The 14702-nt window shown below is 41.5% G+C and overlaps 1 protein-coding gene across 2 annotated transcripts in view; it reads right to left on the bottom strand.

The window, feature by feature from the left end:
• Positions 1-459: 459 nt before the first annotated feature.
• Positions 460-14702, bottom strand: part of TET2 (tet methylcytosine dioxygenase 2) — a 69953-nt gene continuing 55710 nt past the window's right edge. For both annotated transcript variants that reach the window (XM_066996828.1, XM_013195734.3), the window contains exons 4-10: positions 12391-12484; positions 11046-11254; positions 10106-10256; positions 7865-7954; positions 5175-5312; positions 3436-3796; positions 460-2125 (exon numbers count right to left, since the gene is read on the bottom strand). In XM_066996828.1, coding sequence (XP_066852929.1) covers positions 720-2125; positions 3436-3796; positions 5175-5312; positions 7865-7954; positions 10106-10256; positions 11046-11254; positions 12391-12484 — 2449 coding nt within the window. In that variant the 3' untranslated portion in view covers positions 460-719. The remainder of the gene's footprint in view (positions 2126-3435; positions 3797-5174; positions 5313-7864; positions 7955-10105; positions 10257-11045; positions 11255-12390; positions 12485-14702) is intronic.

Below are 14702 nucleotides of genomic sequence, written 5' to 3'. Positions count from 1 at the left end.
TTTGAATACATCATTGACATTTTAATCGTTATAAAGGCATTAACTGTTTGACTGTTAAAATAAAGACACCGTTCTCTTAGATAGCACCATGTTTTTAGAATATCCAAACAAATTCAGTGTTTTGCTGTCTATTCATTATGTTTTATATGTATCTACTTTGTTAAATAAAATCAAGAGACTAATAAGATTACAGTAAAAACTGCATGTTAAAAAGCCATAATTCCAGTATTTCAGTACATCATAGATTCAGCACCAGATGTTATTTTAAGATTCCTGCAGTTGTAACACTACAGTATTATTTTTTAGGATTTTTTTTTTGCTCCTGTTCCATGACTATGCAAACTCAATGACATTAAAAGTGGTCACAGATGTGCAAAACTGTAAGAAAAAAAAAATCCATTTGCAGATTCTCTCTTTCAGTAATGGAGCCAGTGTTTTCAAATGTAAATTGTGAAACACTTTTTGTTTTGTTTTTGTTTTTGCATAGGATGCTTTGGTCTTGTTTCCTACATGCCATCTGTGACCACTTAAAAACCAGTGGAAAAGAAGTGCGCTAGTGAGATTACCTCTTTTTGCTGGTGTGCCGAGGCTTTTTCCACCGATGAGTTTAATAAAAACACTGTTTTCTCCTCCACCCTTGCCTTCCCCAAAACCTAAACGAGAACTACCCTACTGATGAGTTGTTTTTTTCAAATGAGGTAACCAACGAAGGTGTGAAGTTAGATATATCTGTTGTAAGGCCCTGTAACCCGTGTAAAGGCATATGGAGATGTTGTTACTGTGGAGTCTGTGGTGACCGACAGCGTCCGTTGTGCAAGAGACTTGATGAAGCGCACGTACGTTGGCTCCGAGGGTTCATGTGGCTCAGCAGGCTCCCGCTTTGCTTTTTTGCCATAAGATTTCTGAGGCACGTAGTCTGGACCGTATTTTTCACATTCCTCTTCTTTCTCTCTTGCCTTCTCAGCCATCTTGGCCTCCCACAGAGCCAGACCGTGTTTTGGCTCGTTCATACTCTTGTGCTGGTAAAAGACAAGGGATATTCTGGTGGGATGGTTCCTGTTGGGATTTTTTAGGGGGGTCGTTGCATGGAGCTCACGCTTTGCACACTCTATGAGAATTGACCCATGAGATGGAGCAACTGCCACTCCTCCAATTTCTGGATCCAGGAAGCTCTGTTCACTATCTGACCAGACTTCATCAGGATCCTCTGCTTTTTCAGGATTCAGCACATCGGTTTTATCTAAACCACCTTGGGGAGTAGTCCTATCATGGTTTTGACCTGGAAGCATGCTAGACAAACCATTGACTGCATGTGAAATCATTTCGCTATCCTTACTTTGGAGGTGCAACGAATTAGGAGGACCACTAAACATACTTGGAGCAGGATGGTAGTCGTGTGCTAAATGTGGAGGGGGTTGCACATGGTGATGTTCAGTGTTTTTATTCATGGAGGCATAGTCCATGCTTGGATTACTCAGATTAGATTTTAACCTCGAGGCTACCTCCAAAAAATGACCATCAGCCTCGTGGGTGGAGTAAGAGGAAAAAGACCCTACGTGGTGTACATTTGGTCTAATGGTGCAATTACTGAAGGAGTCTACCTGCATATTTTGGTTTCCATAATTCAAGTATTTGGGACCAAAACTCTGGTTATTCCCAAACCTGTGCTGGTATAATGTTTGAATGGGTGGCAGGCTTAGTTTAGACATAGGGTCTTGGCTCTGACAGCTATACAAGTCCATGTGCTGATGCTGGGAGGGGTAGGAGCCCAAGTAAGAGGGGCAGTTGTCCATCGGCATGTTTCCATTGCATGGGTAGGGTGGATACTGGTTATTTTGACTTAATGATCCTGAATAAGGGTTCATGGGACTGGAAGAATTCAAATAAGACCCCGCAGGCTGTGATGAGGTGGTGTAAAGGTTCATGGGACCGGACCCTCCATAGGGATCTGAAGTGTATGAAGAGCTTGGATAACCACCAGCTGGATTAGGCAACCTTACATACAGATTTGCAGAACCTGAACCCGAGTAAGAGTTAATAGGATTTGACTGAGAGCTGTTAGGGAGAGTGCGCTGGGGATGTTGCTGCTGCTGTTGTGAGGCTGGTCCTGAAAGGCGTAAAAGATCTGTAGACGTGAAAAGAAAAGAACAAGCAAGCTTTTTTCTTCTTTTTTTTTTCTTTTTTAAAATGCATACTTTATAGATTCCTTATGATAAGTATCTGTGAGTTTTCTAAGAAAAGTCTATCATATGATACATTAACAGAGGTTCCCTTTCTCATATCTCAAATGCCATGCTTTAAGAAGCTGAATAAATACTAAGGCTACTCTTCCTTTTTGGCGTGCATCCAGCGAGATCAGATGCTAGCAGCAACGGGGAAGAGAGGACAGTGCAATCTGTTCAGAGTCACATGCACAAAGTCCAAAGAGTTGAATCATCATTTAAGTAGTCCATGAAATGGAGCATCAAAGTGCTCCCAAAAAGCCTCCCAAAAAGGTCGCACAAGGTGACCTTCTTTTCCCTGAGAATAAATAAATAAATTCTGCTACATCTGTATTTATAGAACTGCCTCAAAAAAATGGCTTAATGTTAAAAAAATAAATAAAATAAAGGTGACATTCACTGATAGAGAGAACATTTCAGTACCAACTGAGATTAATTGAAGACACAAGGGAAAAGCCATCATTCATTAAAGTGCAATGGCATAGTTTAATGGTTAGAGCCCCAGCCTGGGTCACAGGACAGCTGACTTCTATTCATAGGTATCTCGGTGACCTTTTGGGCAGCCTTGGAGGTATCGCTTTATTCCTGTCTGTGGAAGCTGCTGTAACAATAAAATAGTCATGAGGGAAGAACTCCTTTGCCCAGGATTCTAAATCTACTGATGAGAACTGTCAGGGATTGTTAAATGGATTTTAAACTCTTACTCCACTATGGAAAAACCTCTGCTCTGCTTTTGGTCTTGAAGCAGAGTATTTGTATATATAGTGGTAAAGAGGCTAGGCTAGAATCCACTCAGATTATGATGTTCTCTGCAACAGTGGCAGACAGTGAGTGATGTGCAGGTCACTTTTTCTTCAGCAGCAACATCACACACTTCTCTTCATAGCTCCTAGCACCAGTAGTCTTTTAAAGGTACTTTGCAATACATTGAGTTTGTAGAAGCACCTGACTTCTACAGGTGTTAATTATCCAGTCACGGATTTCTCATGTCTTTTTTTTTTTTTTTTTTGCTTCTCCAGAGTTGGCCACAGTTTGGCATTCTAGTATTTATAAACATACAATATTGATATTTACATTCAAGAATTCTCTTTGCTTTTTGTTTAAAATGTTCTTGTGCTGTGAAAAATGTTTTTTTAGAGACTCATTGTAAATGGCCTCAGTTTCTAGGAAGCTTACCACTTGATAAAGATCCTGATCAGACTCATGTGTTTACCTGCTAGCTGCTTTGCGTGACCTGCCGCTTCAGAGTTGCCTTGCTTGTTGCGTGCTGCAGCAGACTTGTCTCTTTCAGCTTTGCTAGACCCATTCTCCAAGGAGGAAAGCTTTTCTGCAGCTGCCTTCTTTGCTTCTAGCTTCCTTTGCCGGCACGTCTTAACAGGCTCTGCTAACATCCTTACTTTCCGGCGAAAGGAGGTAAGGACCTGGATGCTGCCATTCCTCTTCTTCTCCTCCTGGCCTTCAGCGCTTCCAAACTCATCCACATCAGAGACTTTGTATAACGGGAGCACGTGGAGCTGCTCATCTTCAGGTGTTTGGCCAATTTCACGATTGTCTTCTCTAGTTAGTGTGCAAACCTGTCAGAAAGGTGTGTTAGAGTAACTCTCTCAAACCAGTCTGAGAAGAAGTTGCCTGAAATACTAGCTTGTGTGTTTTACCTTGCCCTGACACTGTCAGCATCTGGAAAGTTGCTTGGAAACTTTAAGTTTCTGCTCAGTTTAAGCATTATCACAAGAAGTCTGCAATTTCATTTCTTCCATTGCTCTGTTGGACAGTGTAAATAGAAACACAAAGTATTTACATCTATGTTTCTTGTACCTGTACTGAAATGAGCAGTATAGTTGGGTATCACCTAAAGTGAAATGAACTGTGTGATCCATAGCACTGCATGGGCAGGGAGCTAAAACAGCGAGAATTGGGACTTTGTACCCAACTGAACGTTTTGCTATGATAGATTATTAGCCAGGTACCTATTTGAAGTAGTGAGAAATATAACATACTGCCATTGTATTTCACACCCCCTTACAATGGCAGATTCCAGCACTTTGCAAAGGAGCAAGTCATGTTAACGTGCACGAAGATTTCAGGAGGGTTCTGTTCTGTCTTGTAGCATGCTCATTGTGTTAGCTCCAGCTAAAACAGGCATTGGGAGCATCTCAGTGGAGAAAAAGATGCTGATACAGACATACTCTGCGGCAGAATCATTGAATCAGCCAATCTTAGGAAGAAAGCTCAACTAGGAATATGTATTTGATTGGTGGTGGTTGGCTTTTCAACTAAGTCAGACCCTGGAAACAGGGCAAATTTTAGTTGTTACTGGATTGTCACAGAGAGAGAATAAGCAGGGAACAGAAATAATCCAATACACATTGAAAAAAAGGCTAGTTTTTCTGATATCTTGTTCAGAAGTGTTACTGCAAATGCAGTGTTCAGAAGAGTTCAGAATGGAAAAGGGTCAAGTGAGCACGTACATTACTAAGGGTGGCAAGGCTTGCAGACTTTATTCTTGTCCCAAGCAGGAATGAAATCCACAACTTTCTAAACTCTCCTCGGAAGAAAGTTACGGAAAGAAGTCGTCTGTTTCTGTTTTTATTTTATTGGAAGATATATAATCCAAAATAGTTATAAAAAAATATTTCAAGACGACAAATATAAATCATTTTGTTCCAGGAATGCTGAAACAGGCATTTCAGCCCTGCTGGAACCTTCCTTCCATTGTCTCCACGGTTTCTCTTTTACCAGTTCTATATTAAACCTTTCTTTAATACATCATAAGTCTCATTCAGTTGAATGAAAAATTGTGTAGGGGGTAATAAGTTAGCTCAATTACTGCTTAACATTTCTTTTTTTAGCAATCTACGTTATGCAATTATAAATTTAAACAGACTGAAGATAATGAATTAACTATATGCAATTAGCGCTGGAATAAGGAGGCTCTGTGCATCGCTGACTTACCAGTGTACTCCCGTTCTGCATATTGTGTAAGTCTCTGTGAGCATGAGCACAGAAATCCAGGCAGGCAGTGACCCCTGAGAATGGGCGACCTTCTTTTAACCCCAGGCGACACTCGGGTGCTCTGTGTTCGTACTCGATCTGCAATCAGACAACAGGTATCACTGCAACACACGGGCTTAGCACTGAACAACAGGCAGGGCTCCTAACATCTTCGGGGTGGTAACATACGGCTCTTAAAGGCAAATAAAATCAAGCAATTTTGTGGCAGTTTTATATGCCTGCTTCACTCCTTGCTGCTTTCTTCCCTGTTACCCTGTACTTGTCTTCCCTGTCTTTGCTGTTATTGTGAAACTGGCCAGTAATACTTTTCTGTGCATATTACTTCTGATTCCCTGCCAGTGGTTTGTGTTTTTACATGACAAATACAGTGCATGGTTTCGGTGTCTGGCACTGTAAGAGCGATGTGTTTGTGTAGTCTGGAAATATACCAAGCTATTAAGGGAAAATGACTTTAGAAAACTGACTTCAGAATGACTTCATGAAAAATAATAATTTGCTTTCAGATTTGTAATATTTTGGCACACTAAAAGCCTATTTCATTAGCTTTAGTGCAGCACTAACCCCTGACCAAAATGATAATTCAGTCAAGGCAGTATTTTCTATACATGTACTCATTATTAAGGAGCTTTGCAAAGAGTTTATAGTGCAACAATAAACATTACACAAAAAGAAGGGATTTTGTAATGAAAGATCAAGCCTCACACAAATGGCAGTTTCATATTATATTTAGAAAATCAAAAATGAAACCCCATTCGTAAAATGCTTTGCTGAAATTCCTGTTCTATGTTAATGGGAAATTAGAAATTTTGCCAAGTTTTGATCCAGGATCACTAAAAAGATGTCTAGTTTGCTCACAGTAATTTTGCTTTTAATATTTGGAATATTTACTTCACTGGAATCTAAAAACAAAAAATCAGAAGAAAACTTGAAACATGGAGACTCCTTTGAAATCCAGTGAGAGTGGTTTGAAATGTTATCCACATGATAATTTGGTTAGACTTAAAGGGTGTGTTTAAAATGTATCTCTGCAAAGGTTCTGTGAAATGTTCTGCTGGGTCCAGTTGGATAAACAGACGCTTTCCAATTCTAGATGTTAATGCTGCTGCAGTCCCGACATGGATTAGAACAAACTTTGGAATTTGGAAGCTCTTCTCAGGATTTGTAGCTTGGGATATTCTACGATTCAAAAGGGGACTGGCTTTGGTTAGAGCTTTGGCTTTTTATAACCTGTTACTGCAGCCATACGAATTAGGTCTTGCTCATCTCCCTTTGAAGACACTGACAATAGCTTGATCTCTGTTTCCCCACAAATTCAAGGTTTGTATGGAACTCCTGAAATAGGCCACGCTATACACATTGCTTATTATCTAAGGTAAAAGTTGAAACTTGCAAAAGCATTTCAGCTAGTGTCAGGCTTACGGTTTATATGAAGAACTTTTATGAGAAAAGAAAAGCAACCCAAGCAAAGAACCATTTTATTTTTCACCACCCCCTCATTTTTAATTCTTCCTCTTCCTTTTTTCTCTTGCAGAATGTCTCTACGCTATTTGGAGAGATAACCACAGCTAGTGGGCACGTAGCCACAGTTTCCTCCATAATGAGTCTCCAAGTGTTATCTGATCAGGTAAGTGAAATCGGATCAGTCTGTACTAAACCTGCTTACCCTGTCTAGTTGCTAGTAAATACGCAGTAAAGGAGTGAATTTAACTGCAAATATAAATGGAGAGTTTCATGTTAGCTTACTGTTTGCATTACAGTGGAAAATCTGTTCTGTGCTGATTGCTACAGCAAGTATGTGTTTTGACTGGGCTTAATGTTGTCAACAGGAATGAAAGAAGATGTCATAGTTTGCAATGGTGCTGGTAGTCAGGAGGCTGTAAGTTCTGTGAGTGTTTGTAATGGTAGCAAGCCTGAACAACAAAAATGAAGGCCAATAGTTAACACATTTCAAAGGGTACAGCGTCAAATTTTGATGCAAACATCTGAAAGGTGTTTGGTGAAGGAATAGAGGTGAGAGGTAGCCACACCTGGGAGCCTCATACAGCTTTGAATGTGCTAGCACCTGTGAATGCTGACCAACAGAAAGCTGCACGCACCACCTCCTCGTGCAAGAAGGCTGGTGCAGGCACTTGCATGCATATGCAGGGCTGAGTGTATTCAAATATGAAGTTTTTGTTTTAAAAGCATGTCTGTAATGGCCACTTTGGTGAAAACTGTCACTTGAGAGAGCAGAACTGAAACTGTAGTTTCAAGACTCAAGTGCAATATAATTCACTGCCTAATGACACTGTTACCAGTCTTGAACCATCTCTGTGGCTGTTTTGCTAGTTTGGCTGGTGAATCCAGAAGCCTTGTGTTGTAAAGCTGGATTTCTGCTCAAGTGTGAGGTAATATTGTTGTGTTTATGTAGGTGAAAAGATTAGCTTTATTTAGTGGATAAAATTCTGCTAGTTTTACTTTTGAAAGCATTTTAATTGGCATTGAGGATTTCCATTTGTCTTTAGCCTGATGTCAAAGGAACGCTGGTACAAAATGTACATGAATGGTATGGCTCAAAGATAAAACATTGGGGAAAGTGTGGTAAAAATCAGATTCTGTGGCTGTTCCAGTTCCCTTTCCCCCCACCGTACCTGGTTGTTGTATGCATCGGGTGCAAGCTTCTTGTAGGTGGGCGCCATCAGGGTTGACAGATTCTGCAAATTGGATTCTAGTTTTTCTTCCTGTTAGCAGATGAAATAGAGTTCAATGATGTTTTCCATACTGTATGTATGGACCTAAAAAGTTACGGTCTGTTAAAATGCAGTGATAGATATGTAAAGGTCTAAATCGTGGTCATTCTGGTTTAGACAATAACTATTGTGAATCTCCTTTTAATTATATTGTTTCACAGCCTTGAAAGAGACGTAATAGTAGGGTAGTGTGATCCTTGTGAGAGGATATCACAGACTATAATCTTAATTTGGTTTATATTAAAAAGAATTTATAATTTTTCAATATGAAGATGTTTTAGGTCCAAGCATGATGACCCTCATTATTTTCTCTACTGGAGTTTTGGGAAAATAATACTCTTTAGAAAGCTTGAGAGGAATAATATCTGAATGCTCCATCAAGTTAATCTGGCCAATTTAAGGGTTTTACACACTGTGATAACAGCACTTCAACATATTTAAATTGTCTTTTCATGCAGCAATTTAAAATTATTGTAATACATCAGACTTCAAAAAGTTCCCAGTCCTTAAGCAATCAAGAATTGTGGACATGCCTAGGAGTTGGTGCTATGCAGGTAGGAGTGACCACATTTCATCTTTCTGTAAGGAGATGTACATGCTCTCAAAATGAAGGGCTCTTTAAAAATGAAGTACTCCAGTAACACACTCCAGAGTTGCTCCCCATCCTCTCAGGAAGAGAATTCCAAATTCAAGACCTTGCTTATACGAGGCCCTTATTTTTCATTTCAAATACACAGAGAACAGTGGCATAATGGAGCGGTGTACTTGCTTTTAGGAGTTTGTATATTTCATGGAGGTGTGAAAAACCTATGGGTTTGACAGAGAGACGTTTGGTACATTAAAGTTTTGTATCTCCTCCTAAAACTGAAATTTGGGACTCCAAAATGACACTGTGAAATTGTCAGAGAACATCTTGCTGTGACCTTTTGTATGGCCTGCAGGTTACCATTTGTAAGCATAACTTGGAGCATTTATTGGTGAGGATCCTATTTGTGTTGTCTGTACCACCTATAAACCGAGTCTACGCTATGAGACCCTTGTCTGGATGTGTGCCCCTGCCTTCGGGAACAGGACTGGAGGGTAAAACCATCCTCTCTGCCCAGCTCTGGCTTGCATGGAAGCAAATCCAGGAATGCAAGTTGGAAGAGTGCCCTGGTGAGCTCTGGCCAGGTATCCAGCTTAGAAAATTTAGGGGGTTTAGGATTGCAGCTATGATAAAGAAGGCTTTGTACCACAATATGATTGAAGGAGAGCTATTTTGTAATTCTGGGGGACACAGAGGAGCAGCAGGGAGGAAAAACTATATGGTAATTACGATGATATTCTAAATAAAGTGTGCTATTTTCAGCACAGGCCATAGCATGCGGGCATGCCTGACTCTCTGATCATGTACAAGAAATGTTTGGGTTTGCGTAAGATCCCAGAATATAGTGAAAGCTCTGGACCTATGCATCAGTATATGAGCAGCAGACTAGGGACTAAATTTGCACGTGCATGCCAAAAACCAAGCTAGGCCATTAGAGCCTCCCAGACACATGAATAACCAGGACTCGCTGCAATCATACCTTCAGAGATATCCTGTGTCCAAGCTAAGGTCGATGCAGTTTTACTCTTGACTCGTTTTAAATGGTTGCCAGTTTGCTGTAACACAGAGCCCGGTCTGGAAACTATCAGTGGGGCAAGACTGTATGTAGAACGAGGCTTCCTATCCTCTTATTCCTATTGTACTCTCAGAGTTTCGCCACATTAGTCTCCGTGCAGTCTGCTCTGGTTCCCAGTTGCAACGTTATACGCCTTCAGCTGGTAAACCTTCCACTCTGCCACTGGGGAATGCCCGATTGCAGGCCTAATACGGGCACAATTATTCAGGCCGTGCCCTTTCTTCTAATTGTGAAAGCCTGCAAACATGGTTTCAAGTCTCAGGGCTTTTACCAGCTGTCAGAATTTGGACAGTCAATTCAGCTGGCTCAGTGACTGGAATCAATCAGCTCTGACTGGCAGTTATTTAATGGCCCTACATGCATGCGATTCAAGCAGGGCTCTGCCCCCCTGCTCTCTTGCACTGGATCTCTTATTTGCAGAGTGACAGAAAACATTTCCTTGCAAATGAGGCACATTTTCATTTTAGAAATGGACACCAACCTCTTTTGGATCATCCCCCATCAGCTTAAACTTTCTTGGAATCTTGCTTCTGGCAAACTTACAACCATTGTAGTACATGCTCCAGGAGCAACCGAAGGAAAATGAAGCACCACAAGTTTCAGGGTCCAGCCCTTGACATGCACAGGTCCGTCTAAAGAAGAAGAGAACACAGTTGTTAGCAGCAGAAGGGTCACCCCGGGGTGCTCCTACAGCGAGTGTCGGCGTTCTGCCAGTGATGTAGGGAACCACCAGTCCTGGATCTTCTTCCATCGGTAAATAAGGAGGAAATGGAAGAGGGAGTCATACGCATTGTAACAGAGGAATTTATTGCAACGAGTAGTTGCGTGGTTGGAAAGCAAGTTTCCTATATTTATCTGAGAAACCTGGGTTAGCTCAAAAGAGTGTATGTCTGCATGGAGCCTTCGCAGGTAGTTCACTAATGGTACCTGGAAGGGCGTATGCTGCTGGCACTGCAAGACTGGAGCTCTCTGACAAGCATTTGGCAAAGATTTCCGAAATACAACTGTACCCAGGAAGCCAAAGCATGTGAAATGCAGTGATAGCTACGTTATTTTGATCTAAATGTTCCTTGCTGTCAGAAAGACATGGAAAAAGAGAGTGTAATTTCTTTAGATTCAGGCTAGCTTCTGTAGGCATACGGTATGATTTAATGCACCTAGTTTTCATTTCAAGGTGTCTGCTTTCCTGGGCCCAGCTGCGATCTTCTTTTAAATCATCTTCCTTTAAATACACAGCGAGGCTTCACAACTCTGGGAAGATGTTTTTTCCCTACTTTTTAAAAACATTTGCTTTGCTCTCCTCAAAAGGTTCGTGGGTTTTCCGACTGTCTGAAACGGTTTGGAAGCTATGTGTGTTTATGGGAAAAGAGCAAGTGGAGATGCCAGGTCCCCGGCTGAAGCAAACCCTTTGTGTCACTTACTCTTCGTTCAGGGCACACCGCCGGTTCGTGAGCGTGCCATACTTTCTCAGGGTGTCGGTGAGTTCAGAATACAGCTTGTCGGCCAGGCTTGTCGGGATTCCCTCCCAGACCAGGATGAGAATCACGATCACCGCCGTCTCGCACGTGTGGCCCGCTCGCTCGCGCACCAAGCAGAGTAGCTTTTCTTCCTGACTGCTTCTGCGGACTACCTGCATGCACAGCAACACACACCCCCGGAGCCCCAACACAAACAATGCATTTCTTAATGTGAAGAGTAAGAGAATAGGAAACCTCAGCACTAGTGTGCGTGGGGGGAGGTTACTTCTATTTCCCTCCTCCTCTTTGTTTCTGGCAACTTGCACCATTCGTCCCCTCTACTGATAGGGGCCAGGGCATGAACCCCTTCTCTCTAATGAAGCTCTGAGTGTCTTGACTGATGGCATGGCGGTGGAAACCAGCTGTGCACGGTATCCCCCATGCTCTGATTTAGCAGAAATATTCTCCTGAATCTGCACTATGGTATGAGCGACCAAGCTGGATTAGGAGGCAAAAGGAATGGAGCAGTGAGGTGCCTACCTGTGCAGAGCTGGCTGCTGGACACCTGCACTTAATGCAGGAGCCATGCGGGGGATGGAAGGCAGCTGAGGAAGAGACTCAATGGCTTGACAAGGGAGCTCTCTCCCTTTTCCTACCATGCTTAAACAGCTAATCTTGTCACCAGCCACTCTGTTTTGTGGCCTTGCCTGCCCTGACTCACAGAAACGTTATGGCAATGAGAGGAAAGCAGTACACGGCTCAAGTAAGAGTGTCCCTGCTTCTCAGTGCTTGGGCTACTGCGGGTATTTCTGTACAAAGGTGCAGTCTGGCATGCGTAAACACTTATAATCATATATCAGTTTTTCCTCATCCCGTCTTTCCCCAGCCTACCCAAACCACTCAGTACTTTGTGCCAAAGTAAGGCAGTGTTTGCTAAGAGGGTGTACTAATACCTCTCTCCAACTGGGAGTGCGTTTTAAAAACATCACCGTGGTGTACTTACTGCACTTATTTGTAGGTAAAATTAAACAGCAGAGAGAATGGCTGGAGTCATGGATCTTAAATCTAAGTTTAACTGCCTTCCTTCTCAGGTTTTCATACCTTCAGGCCAAATTTTATTCTTGCTGTTTTCCATGCAGCTCAAGTAAATGGAGTGTGAGAGACAGTGGTGGGAACGGGCTGCGGGCGCCCTGTGGTGAGCTATTTTAAGTTCCCCAGTGTCAACTAACAGAAGGACGTCACTGCTGGCTGCGTACAGGAACCATCACACTGACCTAGATTAGCATTAACGTTTGTGGACATCACTTACCCATTTAGCAATAGGACATCCTTGAGAACTTTTGCCTTCTTTCCCAGTGTAGACAACCCTCTCAATCCTTATAGCTTTACCCTTCTGTCCAAATCTTAAACAAACAAAAACACGTACAATAAGCAGATTCATTTGGTTCTGCACAAACACTTAAAAGATGGAGTACATTCACCAGTCTTATCTTAAAAAATAAATACTAGGAATTACAGGGAAGGGTGTGCAATGCAGTTTATCTGGCTGATTTTATTATGGTGGTGAATTAATATGTTAAAAGAGGCAAATGGCTTTAATACATCACAGCGGAGTGAAAATTATCTGTAACACATTAATATCCCCAAACCTTTTAACTGTTTCTCTGGAGAAGTTGTTATAGATGACATTTTGAAAAGTGGACTTGAAGTCTCTCTGTTTTGGGAAGGAAACTTACATTTTTTCTTTAATTTCTGGGTTAAATTTTAAGTTATCACTCTGAAATTTATATAATTAAGTTGTCATGGAACAGCTGGCATGCAGTAGTCACACTATTAATTTTCTGTGCTTGTTTCTGGCTTAGATACAGTGTGAATCAGTTAAGCCATGATTAATTTGCTTCATATCTATTTCCTTTACTTTGTCATCCGGTCATAAATTGTTACTTATTTACTTCTGCCAGACTTCTATACTGAATTAGGATCACAAGGTGCCCTCAAATGATGCCATTTGTGTGTGTCTTTTTGGGATAAAGGCAGGCAAGCTCGACTCCTGCTGTAGCATTGAGTCGAGGTGACGATGCAGTCAGGGCAGAACTGAGCCCCAGAGCTGTTCAGAACAAATGAGATCCGCTTCCTATGTCCTCTGATGGACCAGGTGGAAATATACGGCAAATGCTAAGTGAAGCAAGTCTTGAATTAACAGCAAGCATCAGACCTGTTGAGCTTTTTCTGAGCTTATTCTCGCCCCAGGGCTGCTGCAGCTGGGGGTGCCCACCTGCTGAGCCAAGAGCATGCCGGGCTGAGGTGAGGCTGCTGCTCGAAGCCTGCGTGTTAGAGACCTCAGTGGCTGCAAAGTTGCAGATCCAGCTTCGGTGCTGACTTGGCTGCGTTTCAGGGACTGGGCAAATTCCACCTCCAGCTCCCTTTCGTGTATCTGCTGCTCTCATTGGTGTTGCTTTTTTTTTTTTTATATATATAACCAAGCATGGGGACTAAGTCACAATGTTCCTGCTTTTTGCCTGTTACCTATGGAGCAATCAAGATAGTTCCTTCGTGTTACACAGCCATTTAAAGCTGCTTTGAGAACTTTTGACCTTTCATCCCTCTTGTTTTTGCACTAAAATCTTGGTGACATATTTAAGAGCAAATTACTTGTATTTAAAACTTCTGTCGTGTAAAGGAAATGAAAAATACTTTTAGATGTGATCTCATTGTGAAATTTCAGTGTCACAGGAAATTATACAAATAAAATCAGGTCGTACTACACATGTTCTGCAGGCAACTGTTAGATCACTTTTTCCTACTTAGTCTTGGATGTTAGTATACATTTGTTTCTTTAATTAGCCACATAAACATTTTTCAATCTTAACATTTTCTATCAGTCTGCTGATCTGGATTGCAGGACAACTGTGTGGATGCCACTATCGATCTATCTTGAGCACTGCAGATGAAATGGACTTTGTCTCACATCTCTTCAAGTGTCACAGAAGAATTTGTGCCTGATGTTTGTCATGCTTGCTTTCAGTCCAGAGCTCACTGGCTTCAAAATGGGAGCAAAATTCACTTAGCATGAAGTAGGGACTGGGAGAAGGAAGAGGTAAAAAATATGTATCCACCATGGATTCTGCAAGAAACTAGTGTAGCTAAAATATCAACTATCAGTATCAATTCAAATCCTGGTTTGTTTGGCAGTGCTAATACCTTAAAAGTCAATTCATGTTCATGGGAAGATAGTTTAACAGTGCTTAGGTTGTGATTAATGTCACCAACTGTACACACGTGCTTGAGAATTTCTTTAGAGTGTTTTTTTTTTCCTTAGGGATACAAAATTAGCTAACAAGAAGGAGCTCTGGAGTTCTTCTGTCCTGGGATCACACAGTTCATGCAATATGAACAGTTGTAAGCTTGCCATTGTTCAAGCAGTTTCTGTTAGACTCTGCTGAACCTGGCTGGCTATACATATGTTATCTGTAATCTCTCAGGATTTCCTTCTGCCAACATAAAATGAAATTAATGGGACGGGAAAAGGAAAAAAAGACAAGGTCGGTATTAAGGATGGAAAATCACATTCCTAAGTCAAGAAATGAAAAAAGTTTCATCTCTAATAATTGACATGATGAC

This window comes from Anser cygnoides, chromosome 4 (genome assembly GCF_040182565.1).
Source record: "Anser cygnoides isolate HZ-2024a breed goose chromosome 4, Taihu_goose_T2T_genome, whole genome shotgun sequence".
NCBI lineage: Eukaryota > Metazoa > Chordata > Aves > Anseriformes > Anatidae > Anser > Anser cygnoides.
The sequence above is the reverse complement of the archived record's forward strand: the minus strand, read 5'-3'. Positions and strand labels throughout refer to the sequence as shown.